This window comes from Anabas testudineus, chromosome 5 (assembly GCF_900324465.2).
Source record: "Anabas testudineus chromosome 5, fAnaTes1.2, whole genome shotgun sequence".
Lineage (NCBI taxonomy): Eukaryota > Metazoa > Chordata > Actinopteri > Anabantiformes > Anabantidae > Anabas > Anabas testudineus.
Genome location: NC_046614.1, coordinates 22,035,647 through 22,062,705, shown reverse-complemented (window position 1 = coordinate 22,062,705; position 27,059 = coordinate 22,035,647). Strand labels below are relative to the sequence as shown.

Here is a 27,059-nt window from a genome sequence, read left to right as displayed (position 1 = left end):
AGAACTCAAGTTTTACACAGGTGTTTTGTCAACTGTATTGAACCTGTCATGTTTAAATGTTTACCTAGGCCCGAATGGCCAGGTCAGTTACCTGACCTAAAGCCACCTGAGGATTTATTAAATTACTTTGTTTTTTCTAATGTTTTCTAATTATATTACATTTATTTCAACTGACCTGAAAATGGGAAAATATGTGAACAGTAAATGTCTTTAACCAGTGGGTGGGTCTCTCACGACCCCGTCTGTCTCTGCTCCATCCTAGTTGGTCGATTCACGAGTCTGTCAGGGGGCTTAAAGACAGTGGGCTGATTAAAGTAGATTATGAGGGGTAGAGACTGTGTGCTGGCATCACAGTCTGGTCACCACAGCGATGGCTTCACCGTGGAAACGCTGCTGCATCCTCCACCTCTCTCTCCTCCCCCTGCTTCTCCATCTGCAGTCGTCTACCGGCCTTCACCAACGACCTGCTGACAGGTAGGTGAAGAGACAAAGAGACAGAGATGTGAAGTAGTTTTAACTTCAATAATTGTTTTTTACTTCTCCTGACTATCTTAGCTTTCACTCTTGACACAGTCAGTTCAAAGATTACTGATGTGTTTCCATGTTACTGCAGTGTGTGTGTGAATGTGTGTGTGTCATTTGGGGACGGTACACGCTGAACATCCAACTAGAGCTGAAATGATTGATAAACTGATTAATCAACAAGGCAATTGAAATTTAATTGGCAACTATTCTCAAATTGAACAATTAAACAGTAAAATATAATTTTTTTTTGCATTATCCAGAATTATATTGTCATTGACAACATATTACTACTTTCTAAAAGCTGACCACTTCCACATGCAGCATGCAGTACCTATGTATAGCACTTGAGTAAATGTATTTAGTTACCAAGGACTACAGGATCTAATAACAAACCAGTATCCAAGTTAATGCCAATCCACAATTCACCATTTATCCAGTTCCTACAGACATTATGTTTTTATTGTCATTACCACGATTTTCTCATAACGTATCACAGTTTTACAGAATTGTTCAACGTCAGTGTCCCTGTCTGACATTTACGTTGGTATGAACTCTCATAAGATGATAATGTTGCTGTGTCTGCTCAGTGTGTAAATCGTTTTCAGTGTGGGACAAGGGGAAATGCTGCAAAAGCTCCTCTTGGCTGAGAGCCACCTCATCATTCATGATGTGTGTGTGTGTATGTGTGTGTGTGTGTGTGTGTGTGTGCGTGTGTGTGTGTGAGCTCATGATGGTATGATTATGTAATCCCACAATCCACAGTCCTTTGCTCTGACCCAGTACACAGATGAGCTAAATCTCTTTTTTGGCCTGAGAGTCTCAGAGAATCAGGGAGGATTTGGCAGCTCTATGTCTGTTGTTCCCAACAATGAAATAGAAATTTTATTATAAAATTCTGAAACACATTTTATTCTACATCTAAAGAGGTTTATTTACCCTCAGAGTCAGAACGTCCATAGACAGACATGCAGTGTGCACTGGGCTCATTTAGATTAGATTATCTGGGACCAGACAGCGCCGCAGCCCAACAAAGGAGAGCAGACACAACACAGACAAACATACTTAACTCCAAACTGGGAGAGACATAAACACTATTTTAAAATTGTTTATTAAAAATTCTGTTGGATTATGACTCCAAAATTACTGTACATGTAGTTTCCCCTAAGATACTAAGATGCCCATTCAGGGTATAAAAATTGACATTTGGAAGATTTTAAAATATAAATTTAAGACAAAATATGTTTTTAGTATACATTTATCTTAAAACAAATAATATTGTGTTGATAATAAATATAAATAAACATCCACACCACTTTAACGTAACACAGATTTACTCTGTTAAGGTTCACAATCAGATTGTTGTCAGTGGTTTTCACTCAGAGAGATTTGTAATCTGCACTAAAAGGCTGTGTAGCCACTTTCCCCTGTTTTAACGTTCACCCTAAATCTTCTGTGCTATGTAATATTATAATATATTAAAACTTATTGCAGAGTTGAAAGTTCATTGTGTGAAACAGAAAATCTCACCGGCAGATCTGAAAGCATTAATCTAACCTGTGATTTTTTTGTTCCAGGACGTACAGAACTGATGCTCAGATAGAAACATGTATGTTTGTATAGAAAGGGATCCGAGCTGCTGTTTGGTGTTAAGATGATGGTGATCAGACTCTTATTTTATTCTGGCTGTTATCTGGGTCAGAGTGGCTCCTCTCAGTAACAAGGACAGACTCAGTCGGTCTGGTGCAGCATGAGTGCAGCAAAGAACAGTGAGGCCATATCACTGTTAGACAATTAATGTCTTGTTGTTGGAAATATATTGACAACAGTATCAGAGTGATCAAATAAGTTGAACACCATTCAAACCCCAAACAATTCATATGTTTCACATAATACACTGTTCAACCATGAGAAGTGAAGCATTGAATGTGAGACTTTCTGAAAAAAACATGTAAAATTAAGAAATGTTTTTTTATGCCTTGAGAAAAACAAAAAACATTTTGAGTCAGTTAAATTAATTTATCAAATGGTTATAATAAAGTTTAAATTGGGTTGTTAGATTTTTTAAATATCCAGTCGTCCTCATATTTTAATTATTATAAAGTGAATTTGACCCTTTTCCTGCGGTGGAAACACTGTACAAAAAATATTATATAAAAAGCCACATATTGGTTGATAGAATTTGATTACAGAATAATTAATGTGAGATCTTAATAATTGATCTTTTAAACTGATACCTGATGTTACATACACGGTAATTTATTTAATTTAGATATAAATAATTAACAAAACAAAAAGTACAAATGTAAAATGAACACAAAATGATATATATTGTTTATTGATGCTTCTTTTCTTGTGTTTACAGTGCCCCTGTCTCTAAAGTCCAATGTAAGTATCCATCTGAAACCTGCACACTGCCTCCACCTTTCCCAACTTGTCACTTCCATATTGAAATTTAACTATAAATGATATATTATAGTGTAGAACTATTAATTAGGTAGAATGACTCATTTTATAATAATATTAATAATAATAAAAACAATAATAATAATATATTGTAACATGTAATTGTAAAATAAAATACTGTATAACATATTATTGCAACATAATTATTGCTGCGTGACTTTATTGTTGTCCTGGACAATTACTGCATGCATAAAACATAATCATCAATCCAGTAATTATCCAGTGGGAGGCTCTTACCTATTTGCTTAGTTAAATCCAGGCAGATATAGTATATAATAAAAAGCACAACATTTCCCCTGAAATTTATTAAAATCATAAAATGGAAATATTATACTTCCATGCAGTGCATAAATAAATGTACTTTCCACCACTGCATATAGCAGCACAAACTAAACGGCTGCTCAGCAACACCCACTGTTTGCAGGAAGTAAGACAAGAAATTTTACCTTTCTGTGAGAAGCCAAAAGTGACATGTAGTATATGAATGATTTTATGAAAAGGGAATTAACTCTGTTATTGATTCTCTCTGCAGATGAGGAGATGGCAAGGAGTGACGGAGGAATGAGGATAGACGGGAGTTTGGTTCCTGTAGACTCAATGTTCAATCAACTGCAGGTAAACTGTGAGTTGAGTTTACAGTCGCTGTGGAAAAATAATTTTATTATTTCAGATAATTTAAAGAGGAAAAGAAACAAGAAAGACAGAGAAGGAAGGAAGAAATGACTTAATGTATCTTATTTATTTTATTTTTATATGGATGTTCATTGAATGGGCTGAATTATTCAGGCGTTTCTCGTGAATAACATGTACACTCAGAAAACTACACCTCTCTCCTTGTGTATTCACAACATATAAACACACTACAGTGAAAATAAACAGCACCTGAAATGATATTTCACTCTCTGACTCTCATCTCGTCTCTCTGCAGGCTCCAGATGTGACCCGGAGGAAGTTACTGCAGACACCAGGAGCTGCAGTTCCCTTCCCTCCTCTCAAGGTGACTCAGTCTCCAGATGTCAACAGATACTGGAAAACATCAACTCATATTTTAATCAGTTCAAGTGGAATTTCTGTCGTCCCTTAGACATCATGCTCAAGAGAATAAGATGGACACACTAGACATAAACAAACTGTAATAAAAATCACTTACTTCACTTTTAGACTAAAGTATCATTTACGCAAACACAATCCACAGGTTGGGGTCTTGCAATGTATTAATAATTAATGTATTAATTTCAAATGACATTTATTAAAGTGTGCAAAAAATGAAGATATCTGAAAATGTTCAGAAGCTACTGGAGCTTTACTGTTCTCACCTGAGTCTGGAAATGATGCAGACTAAAAGTATTTCATGAAATTTCCGTTAGAAAATCATTAATTTAATTTAAAAAATATCCAGGTGTTGTCAAAGAGAATCTGTAATATTAATATCTATGCCAAACAGGTGCTGTCCAATGGGAAGCCTTGTGTCCTGTTCCAGGCCAGGAAGCTGTCGGTCCGCTATGAGAAGCAGAAGCAGCTGGACCTGACAGAACGAGCCTTCTCTCCTCAGATGCCTGTGGACACCAGCTACTCTGTCTGCCACCAGGACAAGGCAATGTATGCACACCTGTCCGTTGACCTGCACGACTGATGTACAAAAACCTTCAATAGCATCAGAAAACATGAACAATTTACGATTAGCTGCCAAATATTGGACAAACATGATGTTCTTCTGTTTGTCTATCGTCACCAGGCTCATAATGAGGTTCGGAGATGTGGATGATTTAAGAGGTCTGTCAATCAGGTAAAGAAAATAAAGAAATTCCTCTTTACTGAGAAAATGTTAAAGGAAAATGTTGTTTAACTTGAAATATACTTAACTCAGACGTTACATTTACAGCAGGGGAACTTAAAATCTTACAATGATTTATAGAGCTGCACTTTTAAAACTAAACCAGCATCTCTGTTATCTCCACCTGGAAACTGAAAAGATCATTTCACACCCAGAAAAAAGCTGACTGGATAAATTAAAAGTGGAAAGTTGATGTTGAAATAGCAAAAAAACTAAAATTTGGACTGACGTTCTCCTCTTGTCCCAGACTGCAGCTGTCCAACACCTTCTATGAGTCTTCAGGTGAGTGGTGGTTTTCGGTCGACAGTGTCTCTCTGCTTTACAACTCCTCCGAAGAGGCCGTGTTCAACGTCAGTGAAGTGTACGCTCCGGCCTCCTCCTCCTACCACTGCCTCCACGTCAGCAACCTGCAGCGTTTTAGCGCCTTGTTGCTGCCCAGCACGGAGCACGCCCACCGCTGGGCCGTCACCTTCACAGACTTCCAGGTACAAGCTTGTTCTACATGTATCATGTTGTTGTTGTACGTTTCAATGGCCAGCACCAAGTTCTGAAGGTTTATCAATATAAAACTGTATATTAACATACACTCACACAATAACCTGCATGCAGACATACAATAAACAATATATTCCTAAATGTATAGTAGTATATATATTAAAAAACACACTGTGCTCTCATGCATCTAACTACATGCTGTATAACTGTACTACTTTACCACCACCCATCATTTACTAATGTTTAATTCTTAATTATTTTTCTCTCTCTCTCTTTTTCCTCAGATCCAGGCGTTCAACATCACCTCTGGTAAGTTTTCTCCTGCGAGCAGCTGCACCACCTTCCTGACACCGGCCATCATGATGGGCCTCATCACTTCCCTCATCCTGCTGCTGGTCCTGGCCTACGCCCTGCACATGGTCATCCACCTCAAACACATTGAGCACGACGACGAACACAAATCCGACGTCTACTTCCCCCAAAACCCAGAACAGTGCTGTGTGGAAAATGTCACGGAGAAAAATATTCGATAGCTTACACAGATGCACCAAACCTCTGGTGTTGTGGTGCTTTCATCTTGGGATTTCATTTTTTAATAGATATTTATAGTGTTTTGTAATTTCCCTAACAAATTTAATAAAATCATAACTAAAAGACACCAAATTTGTAGCTGTTGGTATTTTTTATAGTTTATATATTTTACAGTAAAACACGTTTATAGATCCCCAGTCTTTTTAAGACTGTTTCACACCTTGTTTTACATATCTTTATGATTGTTCTTTGTTTCTTTCAGTGATAGAAGTACTCTGGTACTTTAGTAAAAGTACAATAATGTAGGAATATTCTAATTCAAAGACAGGTCCTGTTTTCCAATTCTTAGTAAAATTACAAAATCTGCTAACATAAAATGAACTAAAAGTACTAAAAATACTCATGATGCTAGTCCAGTTAAGATGTATTTATTTATAACATATGTTCATCACTTTTAAATAACTAAATAACTGTATATAAATACTACTGAGTAGTCTGTGACAGAACTGAACTATCAACTTTTCATCTTACTATTCTATAATAATACACTATAATTTATTGGTTGATAACATCTTGAAGAAGTAATCTGAAACAGCAAAGTAACAGCAAAAAACTGAAAGCGCTAACTGAGGGACCAATACCTCAAAACCGTTTTTTTTTTGTTTGTTTTTGTTTTGTTTGTTTATTTGTTTTTGTCTTTTATCAGAACAAACGGTGACCGCCACTGGGTGTAATGTTTGTTCTGTCCGCTGGGGGCAGTAATCCGTGTAGAGGCGCTCGAGCAACCAAAGAATCTAATAGACGAAGAAGACGTAGCTCCCTGCAGGAGTGTTGACAGCTAATGGGCTAATGTACCAACTACTACTAAAGCACTAAAGTTAGACGTTGTTATACGTAAAGTTGGGGTTTAATTTCTAAATCTCGTGTGTACTTTTATATGTTTATGTCATAGTAGTTTTATTTTCAAACCAGGCTGCTGGAGGCAGAATTAAACCCACCATTTAGACGGTTTTCTGCCTGTTAGCATAGTGGCTAACCGGTGGGACGAACCAGGTCGTGCACCGTTGACCGTCGTGTTGCTAGTTTTACGCCGCTGTCGCCGGAGACTTCATGTTTCACCATCTCTGCGCTGGTCTCACGCTGTCTCGCCGCTGCTTGTTGTCTTCCTCAACGAGGAGTTTGACGAGAGCCTGCCGGGTCCTCAGCAGGATGGAGCCGGCTGTGGTGAGGTGCCTCCCGGGGGAGCCCAAACTCACCATCTCCTTCTCTCTGGACGGCAGCCACAAGCACATGCAGCGGGACCAGGACGAACCTCTGGGCAAGGTCCTGGCTCGGATCTCCAATGGCATCGTCAAGAGTCAAAGAAAGGGGAAGAAGAATCGGGTGCAGCAGCCGAGTGAAGCCGCGGAGCTCCCCGCGGTGAAGCTGTACTTCGACGGGGGCGAGGTGCCCGACACGATGCTGAACTCGGAGGCGTGGCAGGACGGAGCCGTGCTGCAGGTGGGACACGTTAAATACTCGGTGCGGAGAAACGCTCCTACCTTCATCACCGCTGAGCTCCCGGTGTCTCTGCTGGCCGGGTTCCCTGTTTGTCCCAAACTGGAGATTGAGTTTGGCAACCTCCAAGACTGCGAGTTCATGTGGTACAAAGAAAATGAGCCAAATACAAGGTAACCACTTATAATAAGCAGGTATCATTTACATTTAGTCATTTAGGAGATGCTTTGATCCAAAACTACACACAGAGAAAAAAGTATCTACACAAAAGCTAAGATACCTGTCTTCATCAGAAGGTAGAAATAAATAAATAAGGAAGCATACATGTGCAGCAGCTGAGACAATCAAGCTTGAAGCAAGAAAATTATTTAATAATTTGTATTAAGAAGTTATGTCATATCTAGCACTTAATTTTCTCTACTTCCTTCCTTCAGTCAAGATGTAGGCTGGACTCATGTAGGATGTGGGAGAGTCCACGTCCCATCCAACCAGGACATTGGCTGTAAGCTCAAACTTTGCTGCACACCTAAAGATGGGAGTCGTAGTGGTGTGTCCAAGGAGCTGGTGTCTGTAGGAACCGTGGAGGCTGGACCAGGCGTGTGCACGTTCGACAACAGACACATGTATACTGTAAAAGAGGTGGACTGGCCGGTTTTGAGGGTGGTGTCCTATAACATCCTCGCTGATGTCTACGCACAGACAGAATTGTCCAAGACGGTGCTGTACCCCTACTGCGCCCCCTATGCCCTGCAGCTGGACTACAGGCAAAACCTGATCAAGAAGGAGCTGACTGGATACAACGCGGACATCATCTGTCTGCAGGAGGTCGACAAAGGTATCCACTGCCAAAACATCCAGAATATATGCAGATTTTCAGGATTTTTTTCAAAATTGCTGCTATATATATATATACTCAAATAAATAAAATGTAAGGGAATGTAATAAAGGTAAACAGGAAAACTTTCTGACATAAAGTGATTCATTCGAATTAACCCTTGGCTAAATTAACAAATCAGATTCTTAATCCTGTCTAAACCTAAACTATCTTACATAACATGTCTTTTCAAGAGTTACAATTATTGTATTGCATGTTTAAAAAGTGAAGCATCTTTTCTGTTAAGTACCATCATCTGATCGATATGTGACTCATGTTCTCTGGACTCCTCAGGAGTGTTTGTGGATAGTCTCACTCCAGCTCTTGATGCTTTTGGTCTGGATGGTGTTTTCAAGATGAAAGAGAAGCAGCATGAAGGACTGGCAACTTTCTACCGCAGGTCAGGTCTGCAAGTAGCCAGAACGTCTCTGTCACGTTGTGGTTGAGTCAGGTAAATTAAATGTGACGTACTGTCTTTTTAGGTCCAAGTTTCGACTGTTGAGCCATCATGACATCCTTCTGAGTGAAGCATTGACCTCTGACCCCATCCATTCTCAGCTGCTGGAGAGGGTTTCTGCCAACAGCGCCCTGAAAGACAAGATACTGCGGAGGTCCACTTCCCTGCAGGTACTGCTGCTGTCATAAGTGAGAATTATTATTAAACAACTAATATCTATCTAATCTCTGCTGCTCTACTACTTCTCCTGCCAGCTGCCTTTTTTTCATGCACATGCACTTCTGAAAAGCTGTTTATAAATCTGGCTTCACATACATGTAGTAAAGAAATCATCTGTAAACAAGGCCATGGATACAATATCTGAAAAACTGGGAGGATTTAATTACATTAAAATTAGATTACATTCTATGATCACATGTATAATTTCAATATTAGCAAAAGATTTACACCAAGATTCCAGATTTACAGTTTTATTGAATATGAAAATAGTTGTTGCCTCAGTTTTGTGAACCATCAGCTTCTGATCTCTCATTTCTCTGCAGGTCAGTGTGCTGGAAGACCTGAATAAACCAGGCAGGAAGGTCTGTGTGGCTAACACTCACCTGTACTTTCACCCAAAAGGTAAAACAACTCTTCCCTCTGTGTAAACACACCTGAGTCACTGATGTCAGAGAGCACTGTCATGACCTGTTTCCATGAGTTTTAAAAACAGAATGAATTACCTTTTGAAGGAGGGAATGTTCGCTTGGTCCAGATGGGCGTGGCTCTCCAACACCTGAGTCATGTCATCAGGGAGGTTGCACCTGGAGCCCCTCTCATCTTTTGTGGTGATTTCAACTCCATCCCTAACTCAGGTAACAGATCGCAGCACACCTGCATGTTCAGCCAGAGGGATCTGAATAGTTTTGATGCATGTTTAAAAATGGGCCACTTGTTTATTCGTCTCCTCCTCCTCTTCTCTCAGGTGTGTTACAGCTGGTCTGTGAGGCTGTGGTTCCTCAGCAGCATGCAGACTGGAGCAGCTCCGGGCCAGAGGAGTCCTGCAGCATGGAGCTTCTCTCTGCCTTCCCTCCTCTGCTGAGCGCCTGCGGACAGCCGGCCTACACTAACTATGTGGGAGGATTTCATGGCTGCCTGGACTACATCTTCATACAGCCAGAAAGCATGCAGGTGCTGATACAGATACTGGTGCTCCTAATAGTTGTTACTACAGATACTGACAGTCATACTTCTCTATATACATACATACAGTACTACGCAAAAGTGTTTATGTGTGTCTCTGTGCAGGTGGAGCAGGTGATTCCTCTGCCCAGCCACCAGGAGGTCACCACATATGAGGGTTTACCCAGCGTAGCTCACCCATCTGACCACATCGCCCTTGCTTGTGACCTCCGCTGGAGCCCCTGACCTCTGAACCTCTGACCACCTAAACTGACAATTGGAGAACTTCTGCAAATTAATCCAGAATTTGTGTTTCTTTATACTGAAGTCAGAGCATGAAAACCTGTTCCTGCAGGTTTACATGAATGAGACAAACCAACTCAAACCGGAGGAGACCTCAAAATGTTCAGACTGTATCATTTACAGCTTTAATATACAAAAATGAATCATCATCACTGATATTCAGTGTTGATTTGTTTCCTTAAGAAGCAATGATTTGCACATTGCTTGTTGTTTAAGAGTTTACTTTGTTTATTTCCCAACACCACAGAAAAAGAAAGAAAGTAAGTTGGATTTCTGCATCAGGTTAATAATTATTTTCATATTACTGATAGAAGTCATGTAACTCTTGGTGTTTTTTTCCTCACAATCTGCAGCAGATATTTTAATATGGGTATTTATTACTATTGTCTGGCTAAAGAAGTTTCCCAATGGTAGTTTAGGTTTTTAAATAAAATATGAAAAGGTTTATCTAAGTAGCCCAAACTTTGATTAATTTAATTTCAAATGTTTGGTTTACCTTTTTAGAAAGTTTTAAATTATTTGATTCATGTCAGTCACACAATATCAAAGACGTATTTAATATATCCCAAATTAATTCTACAGCATGACATCGATAATAAACATAGAGGCTTAAATAATGGAACAAAGACACCTTAGTTCTTGTTGTTATCGTCCTCTCAAATTTAAATACGCCATTGTGCGTAATTACGGTAACGACAACATGTCGTCGCCACGCTGTTTTTCTCTGATTGGTCAGAAGTCGTAAGAAGGCGGGGCGCATGGTGTGGGCCATACCATTATGTCTAATGCTTGGGGCGCTTAGAAAATGTGAAAATAAAGATCACGGAATAGGTGTGGCGACCGTGACAGTTTGAATTTTTGTTCGTTATGTAAATAATAGAGCATCCCTGACATTAATTTCTAAATTATCTTGTAACATGTATGTTTCTGGATTAAGGCTCTGGTTAATTTTAACACCCCCCACTCATTGACAGCTGTGAGAGGCGGATCATCAAGTTCACAAGAGTTAAACAGCTAAACCGGAAACCGGGATGTTTGCTAGACAAAATAAAAGCATTACGTCTTAATTTTCTTCTAAAGGTTATAAAGATATAAAATCTTGGAATGTGATGCAGAAAGTCAAATAAAATAAATTTTGAAAAATACGTTTGGTATGTTTTTATCATCAGGGAGTTTTTAAATGAGGTTTTTCTACTTAGATGTCGGAGGGAAGATGTTGATATTAAATTAGTTGAATGTTTGTTGGCATGTTGTTCTACAAATTAGATTTTTTTATGCTTTGTTTCTGGGTAAATTTGTTCTAAAAGTACGTTTGGGTATGATTTTATGCCTAATATGTGACTTAGTGTATATTTCATGTATTGTGTAAAATGTATGAAAATGTGTTAATGTTTCTGTTGCTAATTATCTGTTTGACTCCTACAATGACAATTTGACAAATTACAAGTTTTATTTTAAGAGGCTTCCAAGTCAGTAACATAATACACCTTCTTTCCATAAACCCTGGAAATTTACAAAAAGAGTTTAATTATACAGCTTTTTATTTCACTGACAGTAAAAAAAAAGTTCATCATCAAACTAGTTTTGATGTTTTATTGTGAAAGTCCCGTACCGGATGTTTTGTGACGTGTTGTCCGACTTGACGCAGAGCAGCTGAACAGGAAGCTAAACAACAAACTCGGATTTGAACGGTCTTACGTGTCATTAGAGTTTCAGTGATTCAAACATCTCCTGAGGATTTGCTGAACAAATTCTTGTAAGTTTTCACTTTTTAATTCACTTTCACACAGACTGAAGACACGAACGCGGTGCTAACTAGTCTGTAGGCGGCTGGTGGTTAAACAACTGTTATTTAACTTAGCAGTTAGTTAGCTAGCTTAGCTAAAAGGAGCTAACTACAGCCACTGTGAGTTATTTTGTACCAAAACTAAAAACTTGAACTATGTCTGTGTTAATTTATGGATCCATCACTCACATGTCTGATTTAATAATGCGACACAAATTGTCTCTAATGTTATTTTACTGCAAAGGGAGAATTGTATAATTGCGATGCTAATAAGTTAGCTGCTGGTGTTGTGCTCCACCTCTGTGTCCTTATTTTAATGTCTCACTGTGTTGTTGTTTTGATCAAATACACAGAAACTAATTTAAAACCAGCACATAACTGTGGGTGTACAGCCAGACCTCTATTACTAATGAATGAACTCTAGTAATCTGAGGCGACACCTTGACTAACAACCTGATTAAGGACACTGTTTCTTCCTGTCATGGGATCATGACAGGTTTTAATTTTACATTTTACATTGAATCAGTCCAAATCTGCTCCAAGACAATAAATCTGTCAAGCTATTTAACAGACTTTAAAGGGTCAGTTCACAGTCTTCACATTTGTCTTAAAACAAAGGTCAGATGCCCGCACGTAGACTCAAACAGGTTTGACTTGATGTAATTATTTCTGCTGTTAACATGTATATTTATGACATCATTACAGGAAAGCTAATGGAGAATACAGTCTATGGTGTTTTATTGGTGAGCAGTAAATGCTCCAAGCACCAGGATGTGATCTAGTATATGTTATAGGATTTCCTATTGATACTTTAGGGAATGATCCAGTCTGTGTTTTTGTAACCATGTCCTGAACATCTACAGACTCCTCCAGTCTGCTGTTCTTAAAACAAAAGTCAGTGTACAATATAATACACTTTTACAAGATGTCCATTCTTCTCCATCTATCCATGCAGGGTCTCCACCTTTGTTTAGGTCCACTCAGAAGTGCCCGGTCTGGAGTTCTGTATCATTGCCATCATTTGCCTCTCTTTGTTGCTCTCCTTAGCTTAACAGGACTACAAATTTACATGTAAATGTGGGAAAACATCTTCCTCCTCTGCCCTGTTCAGGATTGCTGTGGTGTCATTATTAATGAGCTGTGGTCTCCCTGCTAACAGTTACTAACAGAAAAACCATGAAAGCTTTGATCCTGGTTGGAGGGTACGGGACCCGGCTGCGACCGCTCACCCTGAGTGTCCCCAAACCATTGGTGGAGTTCTGCAACAAACCCATTCTGCTGCACCAGGTGGAGGCACTCGTCAAGGTAAGCAGGAAACAGTCATGTGGAGTTAACTGCACTGTTAACTTCAGTCATCTTTAATAAAATGAATCTGTCTCTGTGTGTGTGCAGGCTGGCGTGGACCATGTGGTTCTGGCAGTTAGCTACATGTCAGACCTGCTGGAAAGAGAGATGCGAGTCCAGGAGCAGAGAGTACGTACAATAAGAAATAAATCCACAGCACAAGCTCTGAACTTTACTGAGTATATTTAACCGATTTTAAAACGGGAATCTGGAAGGCAGTGGTTTTCAGGTCTTGGCAGGTGAATGTTGAAGAACATTTAATGTGTACTAACAGTGTGATGACCATTTTACTGTTTTACTTGCCAGCTTGGGATTCGTATCTCTCTGTCCCATGAGAAAGAGCCTCTTGGAACAGGTGAGTTTCTCCTAACTACAGACAGATCTGAACAGACAGCTACCAAGTTCAAAATGAAAATAGTGAGGACATGTTAAGTTATATGGATAAAAAAAACTTTTAAATCTTTTGATTTATTTTTTTTGTTTTTCTTTTTGGAAATTCAAATGATATAATTTATTTAATTAGTTGATAATTTTGTCACAGTGATGGAAAGATAATGTAAAACGGTATTTCTATAAATTAAAATATTGCATAAACTAAACTAAAAAGATCAAAATTCTAACTATTTCCCAATATCCTGTATGTATATTGTTAATCACCTAACTCTTATTGTTATTAATATACCTGCCAAAACATTTGCTGTTCTTCCTGGGGTTCACCACACATACAACCATACAGTGGCAAGAAAAAGTATGTGAACCCTTTGGGATTATGTGAAGGTTTGCAGGGTTTGCATGTTTCCACCCTGCACTGTGAATGTTTACATGTTATGTTCCATAAAAACATGTATACATTTAATGTTTGTGTACTATTATTTTCAGCAGACTGTGTTTTTGTATTGTTTTGAGTTAGATGAAGATCGGAGCACATTTTATGACCAATTCATGCAAAACTCCACATAATCCCAAAGGGTTCACATACTTTTTCTTGCCACTGTACATACATATGAAATTCATAACAAATATAAAAATTAACAACGTTAGTGTAGCTGCTCACTGAGGAAGTGTGACTGGACAACGTATGTCTCTTTTTGGTTGCTTATTTTAATATAAGATCCATTAGGTAGTGACATTTATAAATAATGGAATATTAATTGTGTTGTGCAGCGGGTCCTCTGGCACTGGCTCGAGAGCTGCTAAACGTCGACAATGAGCCGTTCTTTGTCCTCAACTCGGACGTCATCTGCGATTTTCCTTTTAAAGACCTGCTGCAGTTCCACTGCAACCACGGCAAGGAGGGAACCATCGTGGTGAGTGCCTCTTTTATTTATTTTTAATCTGTCTATGTGTTATTTTTATTTGCTAAGATGCAGGCTGCAACAAAATCTCCAGTCAGTTTTTGGTGATTTCGATCTAGATCACTTCAACTAAATCTTTAGCATAAACACAAGTTAATATGTGATTGATAGATTTGTTTAGACAAGTTGATTGTTATATAGGTGTAGCGATGTAATGCCGTCGGACACCTTACAAAGGTGCAAAAGAACAAAAACATTGTAAATTAAGAAATTAAAAATAAATAAAAAATTAAGAACTCTTCCTAAAACCAGAGTGTGTTGGCAGAGTGTTAGAATCTATGAATAACAGAGGATAACTGTATCCATTCTGGACATTAAAATGAAAATAAATACATGTTAAAAAGTGACAAAAACAAATATTTTATATTACTCAGATCATCAGGACATGATCATATTTGGTAAGGAAAAAAAAAGTACAAATAAATTAAATGTTTGAATCACTAATTGGTGAAATGTTCATTTGAAACTGGGAAGCGAAAATATTCCAACTCTTTACAGCCTTGATGCCATCTTGTGGATTAATTATGTACTGTTGTACATTTTTCCTCTAAATTTAATGAGAATAAAACAAATAACTAAAATTGGTTTCTGCTTATTTTAGTAGAATGTGAACTGAATTTGATGAGATTTAATTGTTCTTTTTTAAGATGTTAGTTATTTTTTTGTTTAATTATTGAATTCTTTGTTTTGGTTTCTGCTGCTGTTAATTCCACTTGTCATTAAGATAAGGATGGTGGCGTCTACTGAAATAGACCCTAAGCTTCCGCAGTTTAAGAAAACTAACAAATTACGTGTGCGTGTGTGCGCGTGTGTGCGCGTGTGTGCACGTGTGTGCGCGTGTGTGCGCGTGTGCGCGTGTGTGTGTGTGTGTGTGTGTGTGTGTGTGTGTGTGTGTGTGTGTGTGTGTGTGTGTGTGTGTGTGTGTGTGTGTGAAGGTGACACGGGTGGAGGAACCCTCCAAGTACGGCGTGGTCGTGTTTGAAACGGACAGTGGGAGGATTCATCGCTTCGTTGAGAAACCGCAGGTCTTCGTCTCCAACAAGATCAACGCCGGCATGTACATCTTCAATCCCAGCATGCTCAGCAGGATCCAGGTCCTTCACAAACACACAGACAACTCATGTATAGATTATTTATTTATGTATTTATTTTTGTATATGGTGATAATTTGATTTTCCTTCATGTTTGTGCAGCTGAGACCAACATCCATAGAGAAAGAGATCTTTCCTGTCATGGCAGAGGAGGGACACCTGTACGCCATGGAGCTACAGGGTAACTATTACTACTACTGTAGTACTACTTTGCTATACTTTAATATCCTGGAGATGTAATAGCACATATATTTATCCTAAGCTGTTCACCACAGGCATATATATCAGGAATCCGTTATCTTGGAATTTTTTGGACTCTCTAAGGGATTTGTTGAAAATGACAAACATATTGAAACTGAACGGCTGTTTTAATGATCAGTGAGCTCTCATCAAGGTAGCACTTTGCCCAAACCTAATGAGTGTATAAACAGTGTGAGTGTTACTGTGCAGTAATTAATTGAAATCATAAAACATGAATTTAAGCCATAAAAAACTGAAACAGATCTCATAAAAATGTAACTTTGACTAGAAAACTTACAGAGATTTAGGATTTAAATCTTGGAAATGAGATTTTATGGAAAATAGGCTTGTGGATTCTCCCTGTGTTTTTTCAAAGGGGAAACTTTTTGTTGTCAGTGGAATAATGGCGACTTGTTTATTAGTCTGAAGCTGGGTGTAGAGAGTGTGTCTCCAGCCACAGTTAAAGTGTATTTGTTCAGATGTGTAACTGTCTCACCTGTAGTATGGACTGTGGATATAGGAAACACTGTGATTACAATAATAGAATATAGTGTCTGAAAGTTGACCCGTGTGCTCGCTCTGGTCTCTGCAGCTCACAGCCCCACTAGACGTAAGTGTTTGCCCTCTTTTTATCTCTCGTAGTTCTGGAGAGGAATCACTTATAGAGAAGCACAAATAATGACATGTGAATAAGGATGTGGATCACAGAGCTTCCTCAGCCAAAAAGGCTTCCACATTGTTTAATTTGTGAGTTAAATGTATCTAGTAGATCAGAAGTAACTGTAATCCAATTCAGCAGGAGAAATCTGACATCAGTGCTGCTCTAGGTCCTCATCCCTCTCCAGCAGCCATCAGATTGATGTGAAACAGTGGAACCATGTAGCCAAACAGATTTCCCTCCTGTCCTGTAGTCCAGACGAACAGACTAGTCCGAGTCATGTAAAATAAAAAATTGTTTGTAGTCACCTGATGGAATATAAAAAATGTAAAAATCAAAAAGGTATTACATCCTTGTTTTCATGGTAACTAACTCTCACATTTGCGTGTGTTCTGTTTTCGTGTCTGTCTGCAGGTTTCTGGATGGACATCGGTCAACCTAAAGATTTCCTGACAGGGATGTGTATGTACCTTCAATCGCTAAGACAACACGCTCCCGAGAGGCTACACACGGGGCCTGGTTTTCTTGGCAACGTTCTGGTGGTGAGTGCCGCTCGTTGCTGCTACAGGTCAAAAAAAGAACTGCACTCGATGATGGTGTGTCCTGACTCTGTTCCGCTGCAGGACCCGACAGCTCAGATTGGAGAGAACTGCACGATTGGCCCAAACGTGATTATCGGCGCCGGCGTTGTTGTGGAAGACGGTGTGAGGATAAAACGCTGCACGGTGCTGAAAGGAGCACGGGTTCGATCGCACTCCTGGTTGGAGAGCTGCATTGTGGGGTGGAGCTCCTCAGTTGGCCAGTGGGTGAGTAGAGAAGAAGTCCACTAACTCCAGGTGCTTTCCCCTCCCTCAACAAATCTAATTTTATTAATAGACATCAATATTACATATTTGTTCAAATTATCTTTACAACACCCTCTGTCCTTAGACCCTCAAATCAGATCAGGTAGGGTGAGCAATAAATGCTTCATGTACAGAAGAGTGCAACAAATAAGATATTCAATAATGGGCAATCAGAATGATAACATTATAACTCTATAAATAAATATATATGAAGAAATAAGAGACAATCTCAAGCAACTTCCAGCTGCCACCAACAGACAGGACGAAGGTCACACAGCCTTCTGTCCATGGTGGCGGCATGGAAAGAGGTCAGACTTCCCGCAAAAGGGAAACCCCAAACAAACACACAGAAGGTGAAAGACAGAGGACAAAAGAAATGAGAGCAAAAAACAGAAAGAACTTGAGACTTCTGTAGGACAATGGCCTCTATCCAAGACGTGGAATGAGGGATTGACAGTCAGGAGAGACAGAGAGGTGCAAGAGAAAGCCTGGATGCTCATGTGCCAGAAAAAAATAACCTCATATCAGGGTTAATAACCACTAATTGAACTTCAGAAAAATACCACTGTGATGCTCTTGAACAAAATCCATAACTTCAGCTGCTCAGACGGCAGCACATCAGACTGGTTGTCAGGTCTCAGAAGAGAGGCTGCCTTGTTCTCCCGCTTCAGCAAATCGTCTTTGTTCTGGTTCATATTTGATATTTAGATATTTATAATGTGTGTTATTCGGTAGGTTTAGGACTTACCGCTTTTAATCTGTCCTCAGGTCCGTATGGAGAATGTGACGGTGTTGGGAGAAGATGTGATCGTGAATGACGAGCTTTACCTGAATGGCGCCAACGTCCTGCCTCACAAATCCATCAACGAGTCGGTGCCAGAGCCACGAATCATCATGTAGCATCAAGTGGAGGAGAAAAGCTCAGCGCCTTTTTATATGAACTCAACTTAACGCCCAAACTGTGCCAGAGCGAGACAGACAGACAGAAGAGTGGAGGGAGGGAGGGAGGGAGAAGAGAAAACCGAACAAAAGAAGGTTTTTTTTTCCTTTTTAAATTTAATTTGGACTCATTTTTAGCCCTGCTTGGCTGCATCTTCAATGAATCAGAAATGATTACATGAGCATATGTCTGTCAAAAGGCACACTGGCCCATCAGGAAGGTTTAAACTTCTGTCAGGTAAAATATCACACGCTAATTTCCTGAATGTGCCAGGTGACAAATGTGTTGTGTGAAGACTGCATTTGTTGAGAAAAGGTGAGGGAGGGGGTTGATGTACCTGGTTATCAGTCAAATGGTGGAGGGACTGAGTGTATTTAAGGAGAAGGAGGTTAGAGAGCGACATGAACACTGCCGTTTAGCTTCACTATGCTTTTCCTGGACAGCTGCAGAGAGGAGGTAGTGAAGTATGTAAAGCCACCAAGCTCAGTGAGCATAAGTGTAAACGTGTAGTAAATCTTTGATCCTCTAACAAATTGACTACTAGATATTAGACCACTACTGCAGTAATATAAAGTGAAATCAGGAAAGCCGTCAAAGTTTGACGCTAAGAGAATCACTTTAATAACTGAAAGAACAATCTTACCCTAAATCGTAAATGGTTGGTTATGTATTGGCACATACACAACACATCATGACATGAGGCTCAAGATTCAATGTGTTTCAGTGTGTTGTGATACTGTAAGCAAGATGATATGTTGTGTTTTTGTTTGTTTTGTTTTTTATAGGACTGTCATAGTATAAAGAACACACCATCGTCTGCATGAAATTGGAGTTGAAAAAGTTTACATGATATCATGCTAGTGAAGTTTGTCAATACGTTCTTACAGCACTATTGGTAAATTGGGTGCTTGTAGTTGTAAATGTGTTAAAGATGTTATGAATAACACGACTTGTTAACACGTATTTGTTTACACACATGCCTGCTGCGCTTGGTGGCTTGCATAGTAAAGGGTCTTTTTTTTCTACTGCAGCAGAGACGAATTATCACTGATGACACTGAGATTTATGAACTGAGATATATAAATATACATTAAAATGCAGTATTAGTTGTAGGTAAAGCTTGCCATTTTTTTAGTCTCTTGGCTGCAGCAGAACAAGCGATAAACAACATCTTATTAAGGTGAATGGTGAAGAGAAGAGCTTATTTACACCTCCAACACATACAGAACAACACGGACATGTTCGTGTCCGTTCTGATGAACGTTAGTTCAATAATCAAATTCTTTAGCTCAGTTTTTGGCCTCAACTCCTGAAAAATATGGTACTTGGCTTTTTAATCGCTGCATGTTCCACTTATTTAAACAGTTGTTTATTTGGTGCTAGGTAGTGTACAGCCAGACCTATTGCTGTAAATAGCTTCCTGCTGTTGCTGCTAGAAATAAGACAAACAAACCAAGTTTGTAAACTGTAAAATCAAAACGAGTTGGTAAAGGCTAAAAATGTAGAGCTGCAGAGTTGGTGAGTGGTTTCAGAACGTGACACATTTTACAAGACAATTAGGAAGCTGATCCTTTTTCATATAGATGATTAGTGCAGCTTTAATCCGTTTCAGTTTGGCCTTGTTGAGTTTGAATTTGATTTTTGCTCTTATTGTTTTTATTATGGCAACTGTGCGCTGCAATGCCAAACCAGTAAAAAGTGGCTCGTTAACATGCTAACATACTAATTCCAGTATGTTTCCCTCCTTCAACAGAGACACTAGAGGGTTTAACCAGCTCCAGCTTTGATATTTTCCTAAATCACACTAAATCACTTGAATTGTAACCAAATCAGTTTTACCACAAAGTCTATAACCAGGTTAGCTGGAGCGTCAACCAATGATTGATGATCTCAAGGTCGTGAATAAATTTGAAATGTGAAAAAAGTCCTGAAGGTTCTGAGAAAATGTAAATCTGGACTTGCAGAACTCAAAGAAACAGCTGCTAACAGACATTGTGGTGAGTGTGGCTGTGTTCGTGTCCTTGTTGCTGCACAGTTGACTCCTACCTGCACACTGGGTGGATCGCCTGAACCTCACGTTAGCTTTTTATTGTTTCATCCATTAGTAGTTCACTCACCACCCAAGTGTTGAATCAACAGACAGACAGTTAAATCTAACATCATACTTTTTGAATGAGGTATATTAATAAACATAAAGGGAATCGGTGTGGGACAGATTTCACTCTTCACAGTCAAACAAAGGGGATTAATGAACCTCACCTCTGGATTTGTGTCATTCGAATATAAATAAGGAGCTTGTGGTAAAACTCTGTAAATCATTGAACCTCTGGAGCGTCCATGTTTATGTCAACCCAGCTGCACAGATTTCAGCATCGATGTGTCTTCTACAGTTGACTTACTGCTAAATGTGACTGTTAATCAGCAGGTGACGTCGGGTGATTCGGGCCCTCGGCACTGATCTCTGAACAAAAGGCAGTGGCTCTGTGGTTGTTATGCAGTTACTGATAAACACTATGACACTGAACATGTAAGGTCTGAATGAATGAAGTCAATACTTGTAATGAAGTCTTTTTTAAAGAAGAGAATAATATAAATCTATTGACCACATTCATCTCGTCTTATCTTTTTTTTTTATGTTGACATGTCACTCCACTTAAGTTGTCTTAAGTTGCATTGTGGGAAATGTAGGATCAAGACTTTCTGAAACTTGACCCATAACAAAAAAAAAACAAAACAAAAGAAACAAACAAAATAAGACAAATATTGTTTTCTCTGAGATAAGATTTATGATTTATTTTATTTTTTCACTTGAGATGAGTAAATAATGTAGAAACTGACTAAAAATATTCTGACTGTAGTACACACACAATCCCATGACATACGTGACATATACTGATATTTAAATTTTAATCTTGAAGAATCATGAAGTATTTTAAAAGTGAAATACAAAGATAACCCAACAACAAGTGTCTGCTTTGTCATGTAATAAGTTTCTAAAGTAATGTAAAGTAAACATTATAAGAATAATCAAATCAAACAAGTAAATCAACAAGTTAATTGTAAAAAGTGCTATACAAATAAAATTGAATTGAATTAAATCAAGTATGTCATATATATCATACTGTCTTCAGCACATCATTGTCACAATCATTGTAGATATTTGTTTCATGAAATTAAATAACGTGACATTGATGCTAATCTAGAACCTAAACGAAAACCCTCTAGATACAGGGTCTGTGAGTTCTTCCACCCTGACAGAAACTGGTACTGGTAAAATCTTCAGTGACAGTTTGTCAGTGTTGCCAAAATGTGGAAACAGCTTCTCAGTGTGTTTGAAGGTGTGTATGTGTGTGTTAGTATCAAGATCATAGAAAGACAGTTTTCCTCTGTCAAAGTCCAGATGAACTCTGACCCTCTGCAGCTTCTTCACTGAGAGAACTTTGTCTGGTAGTGGTGGTGCCATTGCTTTATATTTTCCTTCAAAGTTGAAGATTTCCCAGTATCCAGTCTTAATTGGCCCCTTCCTTTGAACACACTCTTTTATCACACCTACACCCCACGTTTTATCATGTTTAACCTCAATGTCCCAGCTGTGAGTCCCTGAGCTAAAACACTCTGATCCCAGCACACAGGGGTGCATTTCAACCCTCTCTGGGTTTTCAGGAAGCTTCTGTGTCTCTCCACATCTCAGAGTGGTCAGATCTTCAGACAGAATGAGTTCTGGATGACCAGTGTTTGGATCCAGAATCACAGGACTGTAACAGACCATCTCCTTCATCTTGTTCCAGATGTTGAAGGTCAGGTTACCCAGATGTTTGGCCTCATCTATCAGAACTCCTGAGACCAACTGTGGATCATCCTTTAGGGGGCGCTGTTGGACTCTTTTCACTGCAGCTTTGTATTTCTGCAGGAATGAGACGTCTTCAGCTCTCAGCTCCTCCTCTGTGACTCTGACTGTTTCTGAAAGAGCTGATATCTCTCTGCTCAGAGCCTCAATCTTCTCCTTCATCTCTTTACTCTTCTGCTCCTCTTCCTCTCTCAGAGCATTGATCCTGGCCTCCTCTTCCTCTTGTAGAAACTGGTGAAGCTTCTTAAACTGCTCCTTAATCTGCTGCTCTGTGTGTCGGGTCTGGACTTTAATGTGTTCTGCAGTTTGATCAAATTTCCCTTTAGTTTGTTCAAACACCTTCAGTTTCTCCTGTAACGACTCCAGGGATTTCTGAAGTGTTCTCCTGTGATCCTGAGCAGCTTCATTGACAGGACTGAATCTGTGACCAGTGTGTGTTTTTGAATCTCGACAGACGACACACACCGGCTGCTGATGGTCCAGACAGAAGAGTTTCAGCTTTTCAGAGTGCAGACTGCAGAGATCCTCAGATACTGCTGAATCACTTCTTTCTCTTTCCAGTAAAAAAGCCTCACACAAGTTCTTCAGCACTAAATTACATGGTGGATCACTCGAGAAATCAGTTTTCTTACAAAGTGGACACTCGTGAATTACTTTCTCTCTCCACCACTGGTGTAGACAGTCTTTACAGAAGCTGTGGCTGCATGACAGAACAACCGGGTCTTTAAAAATATCATGGCAGACCGGGCAACAGAGGTCTTTTTCAGATTGAGAAGACATTTAAAGAAGCTGAAAACACAGCAGACAGAACAATGAGGAAGAGGGTAATACCTGTAGAGTCTCTGTCACTTTGAGCAGTGGTTCTTACAAAACTCCTGTTTAAATGTAAATTAATTAGCAGGTTGAGTTTCAGTGTCCCAGTGTTCCCAGTGTTCCCAGTGTTCCCAGTGTTCCCAGTGTTCTCAGTGTTCCCAGTGTTCCCAGTGTTCCCAGTGTTCCTCCACAGTGAATGTAATTCCTGAGTTTGCTCTGGCAATTAACCTTGATCACAGGACTCAGAAAGTGAAACTGCGAAACACATGATCGGTGTTATGCAGGTTTGGCAAGTTGAACATATGTACCATACATCTACGGAAGTCTGAATGTGCCAAAATTCACTTGCCTTTGACTGTAAATTTTGCTGTCTATTGCTGTAAATAGCTTCCTGCTGTTGCTGCTAGAAATGAGACAAACAAACCAAGTTTGTAAACTGTAAAATCAAAACGAGTTGGTAAAGGCTAAAAATGTAGAGCTGCAGAGTTGGTGAGTGGTTTCAGAACGTGACACATTTTACAAGACAATTAGGAAGCTGATCCTTTTTCATATAGATGATTAGTGCAGCTTTAATCCGTTTCAGTTTGGCCTTGTGGTTTATTGAGTTTGAATTTGGTTTTTGCTCTTATTGTTTTTATTATGGCAACTGTGCGCTGCAATGCCAAACCAGTAAAAAGTGGCTCGTTAACATGCTAACATACTAATTCCAGTATGTTTCCCTCCTTCAACAGAGACACTAGAGGGTTTAACCAGCTCCAGCATTGATATTTTCCTAAATCACACAAAATCACTTAAATTGTAACCAAATCAGTTTTACCACAAAGTCTATAACCAGGTTAGCTGGAACTTCAACCAATGATTGATGATCTCAAGGTCATGAATAAATTTGAAATGTGAAAAAAGTCCTGAAGGTTCTGAGAAAATGTAAATCTGGACTTGCAGAACTCAAAGAAACAGCTGCTAACAGACATTGTGGTGAGTGTGGCTGTGTTCGTGTCCTTGTTGCTGCACAGTTGACTCCTACCTGCACACTGGGTGGATCGCCTGAACCTCACGTTAGCTTTTTATTGTTTCATCCATTAGTAGTTCACTCACCACCCAAGTGTTGAATCAACAGACAGACAGTTAAATCTAACATCATACTTTTTGAATGAGGTATATTAATAAACATAAAGGAATCGGTGTGGGACAGATTTCACTCTTTACAGTCAAACAAAGGGGATTAATGAACCTCACCTCTGAATTTGTGTCATTCGAATTCAAATGAGGAGCTTGTGGTAAAACTCTGTAAATCATTGAACCTCTGGAGTGTCCATGTTTATGTCAACCCAGCTGCACAGATTTCAGCATCGATGTGTCTTCTACAGTTGACTTACTGCTAAATGTGACTGTTAATCAGCAGGTGACATCGGGTGATTCGGGCCCTCGGCACTGATCTCTGAACAAAAGGCAGTGGCTCTGTGGTTGTTATGCAGTTACTGATAAACACTATGACACTGAACATGTAAGGTCTGAATGAATGAAGAAAATACTTGTAATGAAGTCTTTTTTAAAGAAGAGAATAATATAAATCTATTGACCACATTCATCTCGTCTTATCTTTTTTTTTTATGTTGACACGTCACTCCACTTAAGTTGTCTTAAGTTGCATTGTGGGAAATGTAGGATCAAGAGTTTCTGAAACTTGACCCATAACAAAAAAAACAAAAACAAAAGAAACAAACAAAACAAGACAAATATTGTTTTCTCTGAGATAAGATTTATGATTTATTTTATTTTTTCACTTGAGATGAGTAAATAATGTAGAAACTGACTAAAAATATTCTGACTGTAGTACACACACAATCTCCTGACATACGTGACATATACTGATATTTAAATTTTAATCTTGAAGAATCATGAAGTATTTTAAAAGTGAAATACAAAGATAACCCAACAACAAGTGTCTGCTTTGTCATGTAATAAGTTTCTAAAGTAATGTAAAGTAAACATTATAAGAATAATCAAATCAAACAAGTAAATCAACAAGTTAGTTGTAGAAAGTGCTATACAAATAAAATTGAATTGAATTAAATCAAGTATGTTATATATATCATACTGTCTTCAGCACATCATTGTCACAATCTTTGTAGACATTTGTTTCATGAAATTAAATAACGTGACATTGATGCTAATCTACAACCTAAACCAAAAACCTCTAGATACAGGGTCTGTGAGTTCTTCCACCCTGACAGAAACTGGTACTGGTAAAATCTTCAGTGACAGTTTGTCAGTGTTGCCAAAATGTGGAAACAGCTTCTCAGTGAAAGTGTGTTTGAAGGTGTGTATATGTGTGTTAGTATCAAGATCATAGAAAGACAGTTTTCCTCTGTCAAAGTCCAGATGAACTCTGACCCTCTGCAGCTTCTTCACTGAGAGAACTTTGTCTGGTAGTGGTGGTGCGACTGCTGTATATTTTCCATCAAGGTTACAAATTTCCCAGTATCCAGTCTTAATTGGCCCCTTCCTTTGAACACACTCTTTTACCACACCTACACCCCACGTTTTATCATGTTTAACCTCAACGTCCCAGCTGTGAGTCCCTGAGTTAAAACACTCTGATCCCAGCACACAGGGGTGCATTTCAACCCTCTCTGGGTTTTCAGGAAGCTTCTGTGTCTCTCCACATCTCAGAGTGGTCAGATCTTCAGACAGGATGAGTTCTGGATGAGCAGTGTTTGGATCCAGAATCACAGGACTGTAACAAACCATCTTCTTCATCTTGTTCCAGATGTTGAAGTTCAGGTTACCCAGATGTTTGGCCTCATCTATCAGAGCTCCTGAGACCAGCTGTGGATCATCCATCAGAGGGCGCTGTTGGACTCTTTTCACTGCAGCTTTGTATTTCTGCAGGAATGAGACGTCTTCAGCTCTCAGCTCCTCCTCTGTGACTCTGACTGTTTCTGAAAGAGCTGATATCTCTCTGCTCAGAGCCTCAATCTTCTCCTTCATCTCTTTACTCTTCTGCTCCTCTTCCTCCCTCAGAGCAGTGATCCTGGCCTCCTCTTCCTTATGTAGAAACTGGTGAAGCTTCTTAAACTGCTCCTTAATCTGCTTCTCTGTGTGTCGGGTCTGGACTTTGATGTGTTCTGCAGTTTGATCAAATTTCCCTTTAGTTTGTTCAAACACCTTCAGTTTCTCCTGTAACGACTTCAGGGACTTCTGAAGTGTTCTCCTGTGATCCTGTGCAGCTTCATTGACAGGACTGAATCTGTGACCAGTGTGTGTTTTTGAATCCCTGCAGACGACACACACCGGCTGCTGATGGTCCAAACAGAAGAGTTTCAGCTTCTCAGAGTGCAGACTGCAGAGATCCTCAGATACTGCTGAATCACTTCTTTCTCTTTCCAGTAAAAAGGCCTCACACAAGTTCTTCAGCACTAAATTACATGGTGGATCACTCGAGAAATCAGTTTTCTTACAAAGTGGACACTCGTGAATTACTTTCTCTCTCCACCACAGGTGTAGACAGTCTTTACAGAAGCTGTGGCTGCATGACAGAACAACCGGGTCTTTAAAAATGTCATGGCAGACCGGACAACAGAGGTCTTTTTCAGATTGAGAAGACATTTAAAGAAGCTGAAAACACAGCAGACAGAACAATGAGGAAGTACCTGTAGAGTCTCTGTCACTTTGAGCAGTGGTTCTTACAAAACTCCTGTTTAAATGTAAATTAATTAGCAGGTTGAGTTTCAGTCTCCCAGTGTTCCCAGTGATCCCAGTGTTCCCAGTGATCCCAGTGTTCCTTCACAGTGAATGTAATTTCTGAGTTTGCTCTGGCAATTAATCTCGAACACAGGACTCAGAAAGTGAAACTGTAAAACACATGCTCGGTTTTATGCTGGTTTGGCAAGTGGAACATTTGTACCACACATCTACGGAAGTCTGAATGTGCCAAAATTCACTTGCCTTTGAGTGGAGGATTGCTGTTTTTGTTTATTTGTTTGTTTTTGTCAAACTA

General features: G+C 39.2%; 4 protein-coding genes across 4 annotated transcripts; 3 read left to right on the top strand and 1 right to left on the bottom strand.

Moving 5' to 3' along the window:
* The first annotated feature begins 74 nt into the window (after positions 1-74).
* On the top strand, positions 75-5,850 carry atp6ap1la (ATPase H+ transporting accessory protein 1 like a). Its single transcript, XM_026347157.1, has 8 exons — positions 75-82; positions 440-474; positions 3,521-3,603; positions 3,917-3,985; positions 4,433-4,587; positions 4,724-4,774; positions 5,001-5,307; positions 5,602-5,850. Exons 1-8 carry the CDS (start codon positions 75-77, stop codon positions 5,848-5,850), a joined length of 957 nt encoding a protein of 318 aa, XP_026202942.1.
* A 624-nt stretch (positions 5,851-6,474) lies between these two features.
* On the top strand, positions 6,475-11,340 carry pde12 (phosphodiesterase 12). The gene is made up of 8 exons (XM_026348442.1): positions 6,475-7,518; positions 7,780-8,180; positions 8,514-8,619; positions 8,702-8,846; positions 9,219-9,297; positions 9,408-9,530; positions 9,641-9,846; positions 9,964-11,340. The coding sequence occupies exons 1-8, from the start codon at positions 6,959-6,961 to the stop codon at positions 10,081-10,083; spliced, it is 1,740 nt and encodes a 579-aa protein (XP_026204227.1). The 5' UTR covers positions 6,475-6,958; the 3' UTR covers positions 10,084-11,340.
* A 456-nt stretch (positions 11,341-11,796) lies between these two features.
* Positions 11,797-18,477, top strand: gmppb (GDP-mannose pyrophosphorylase B). The gene is made up of 10 exons (XM_026348452.1): positions 11,797-11,896; positions 13,086-13,231; positions 13,319-13,399; positions 13,577-13,625; positions 14,435-14,577; positions 15,561-15,719; positions 15,819-15,897; positions 17,029-17,156; positions 17,238-17,420; positions 18,228-18,477. Exons 2-10 carry the CDS (start codon positions 13,103-13,105, stop codon positions 18,357-18,359), a joined length of 1,083 nt encoding a protein of 360 aa, XP_026204237.1. The 5' UTR covers positions 11,797-11,896; positions 13,086-13,102; the 3' UTR covers positions 18,360-18,477.
* Positions 18,478-18,480: 3 nt separating this feature from the next.
* LOC113154319 (tripartite motif-containing protein 35-like) lies at positions 18,481-26,930 on the bottom strand. The gene is made up of 2 exons (XM_026348447.1): positions 25,345-26,930; positions 18,481-21,708 (listed from the first exon to the last, which is right to left on the bottom strand). Exons 1-2 carry the CDS (start codon positions 26,666-26,668, stop codon positions 21,599-21,601), a joined length of 1,434 nt encoding a protein of 477 aa, XP_026204232.1. The 5' UTR covers positions 26,669-26,930; the 3' UTR covers positions 18,481-21,598.
* Positions 26,931-27,059: the final 129 nt, after the last annotated feature.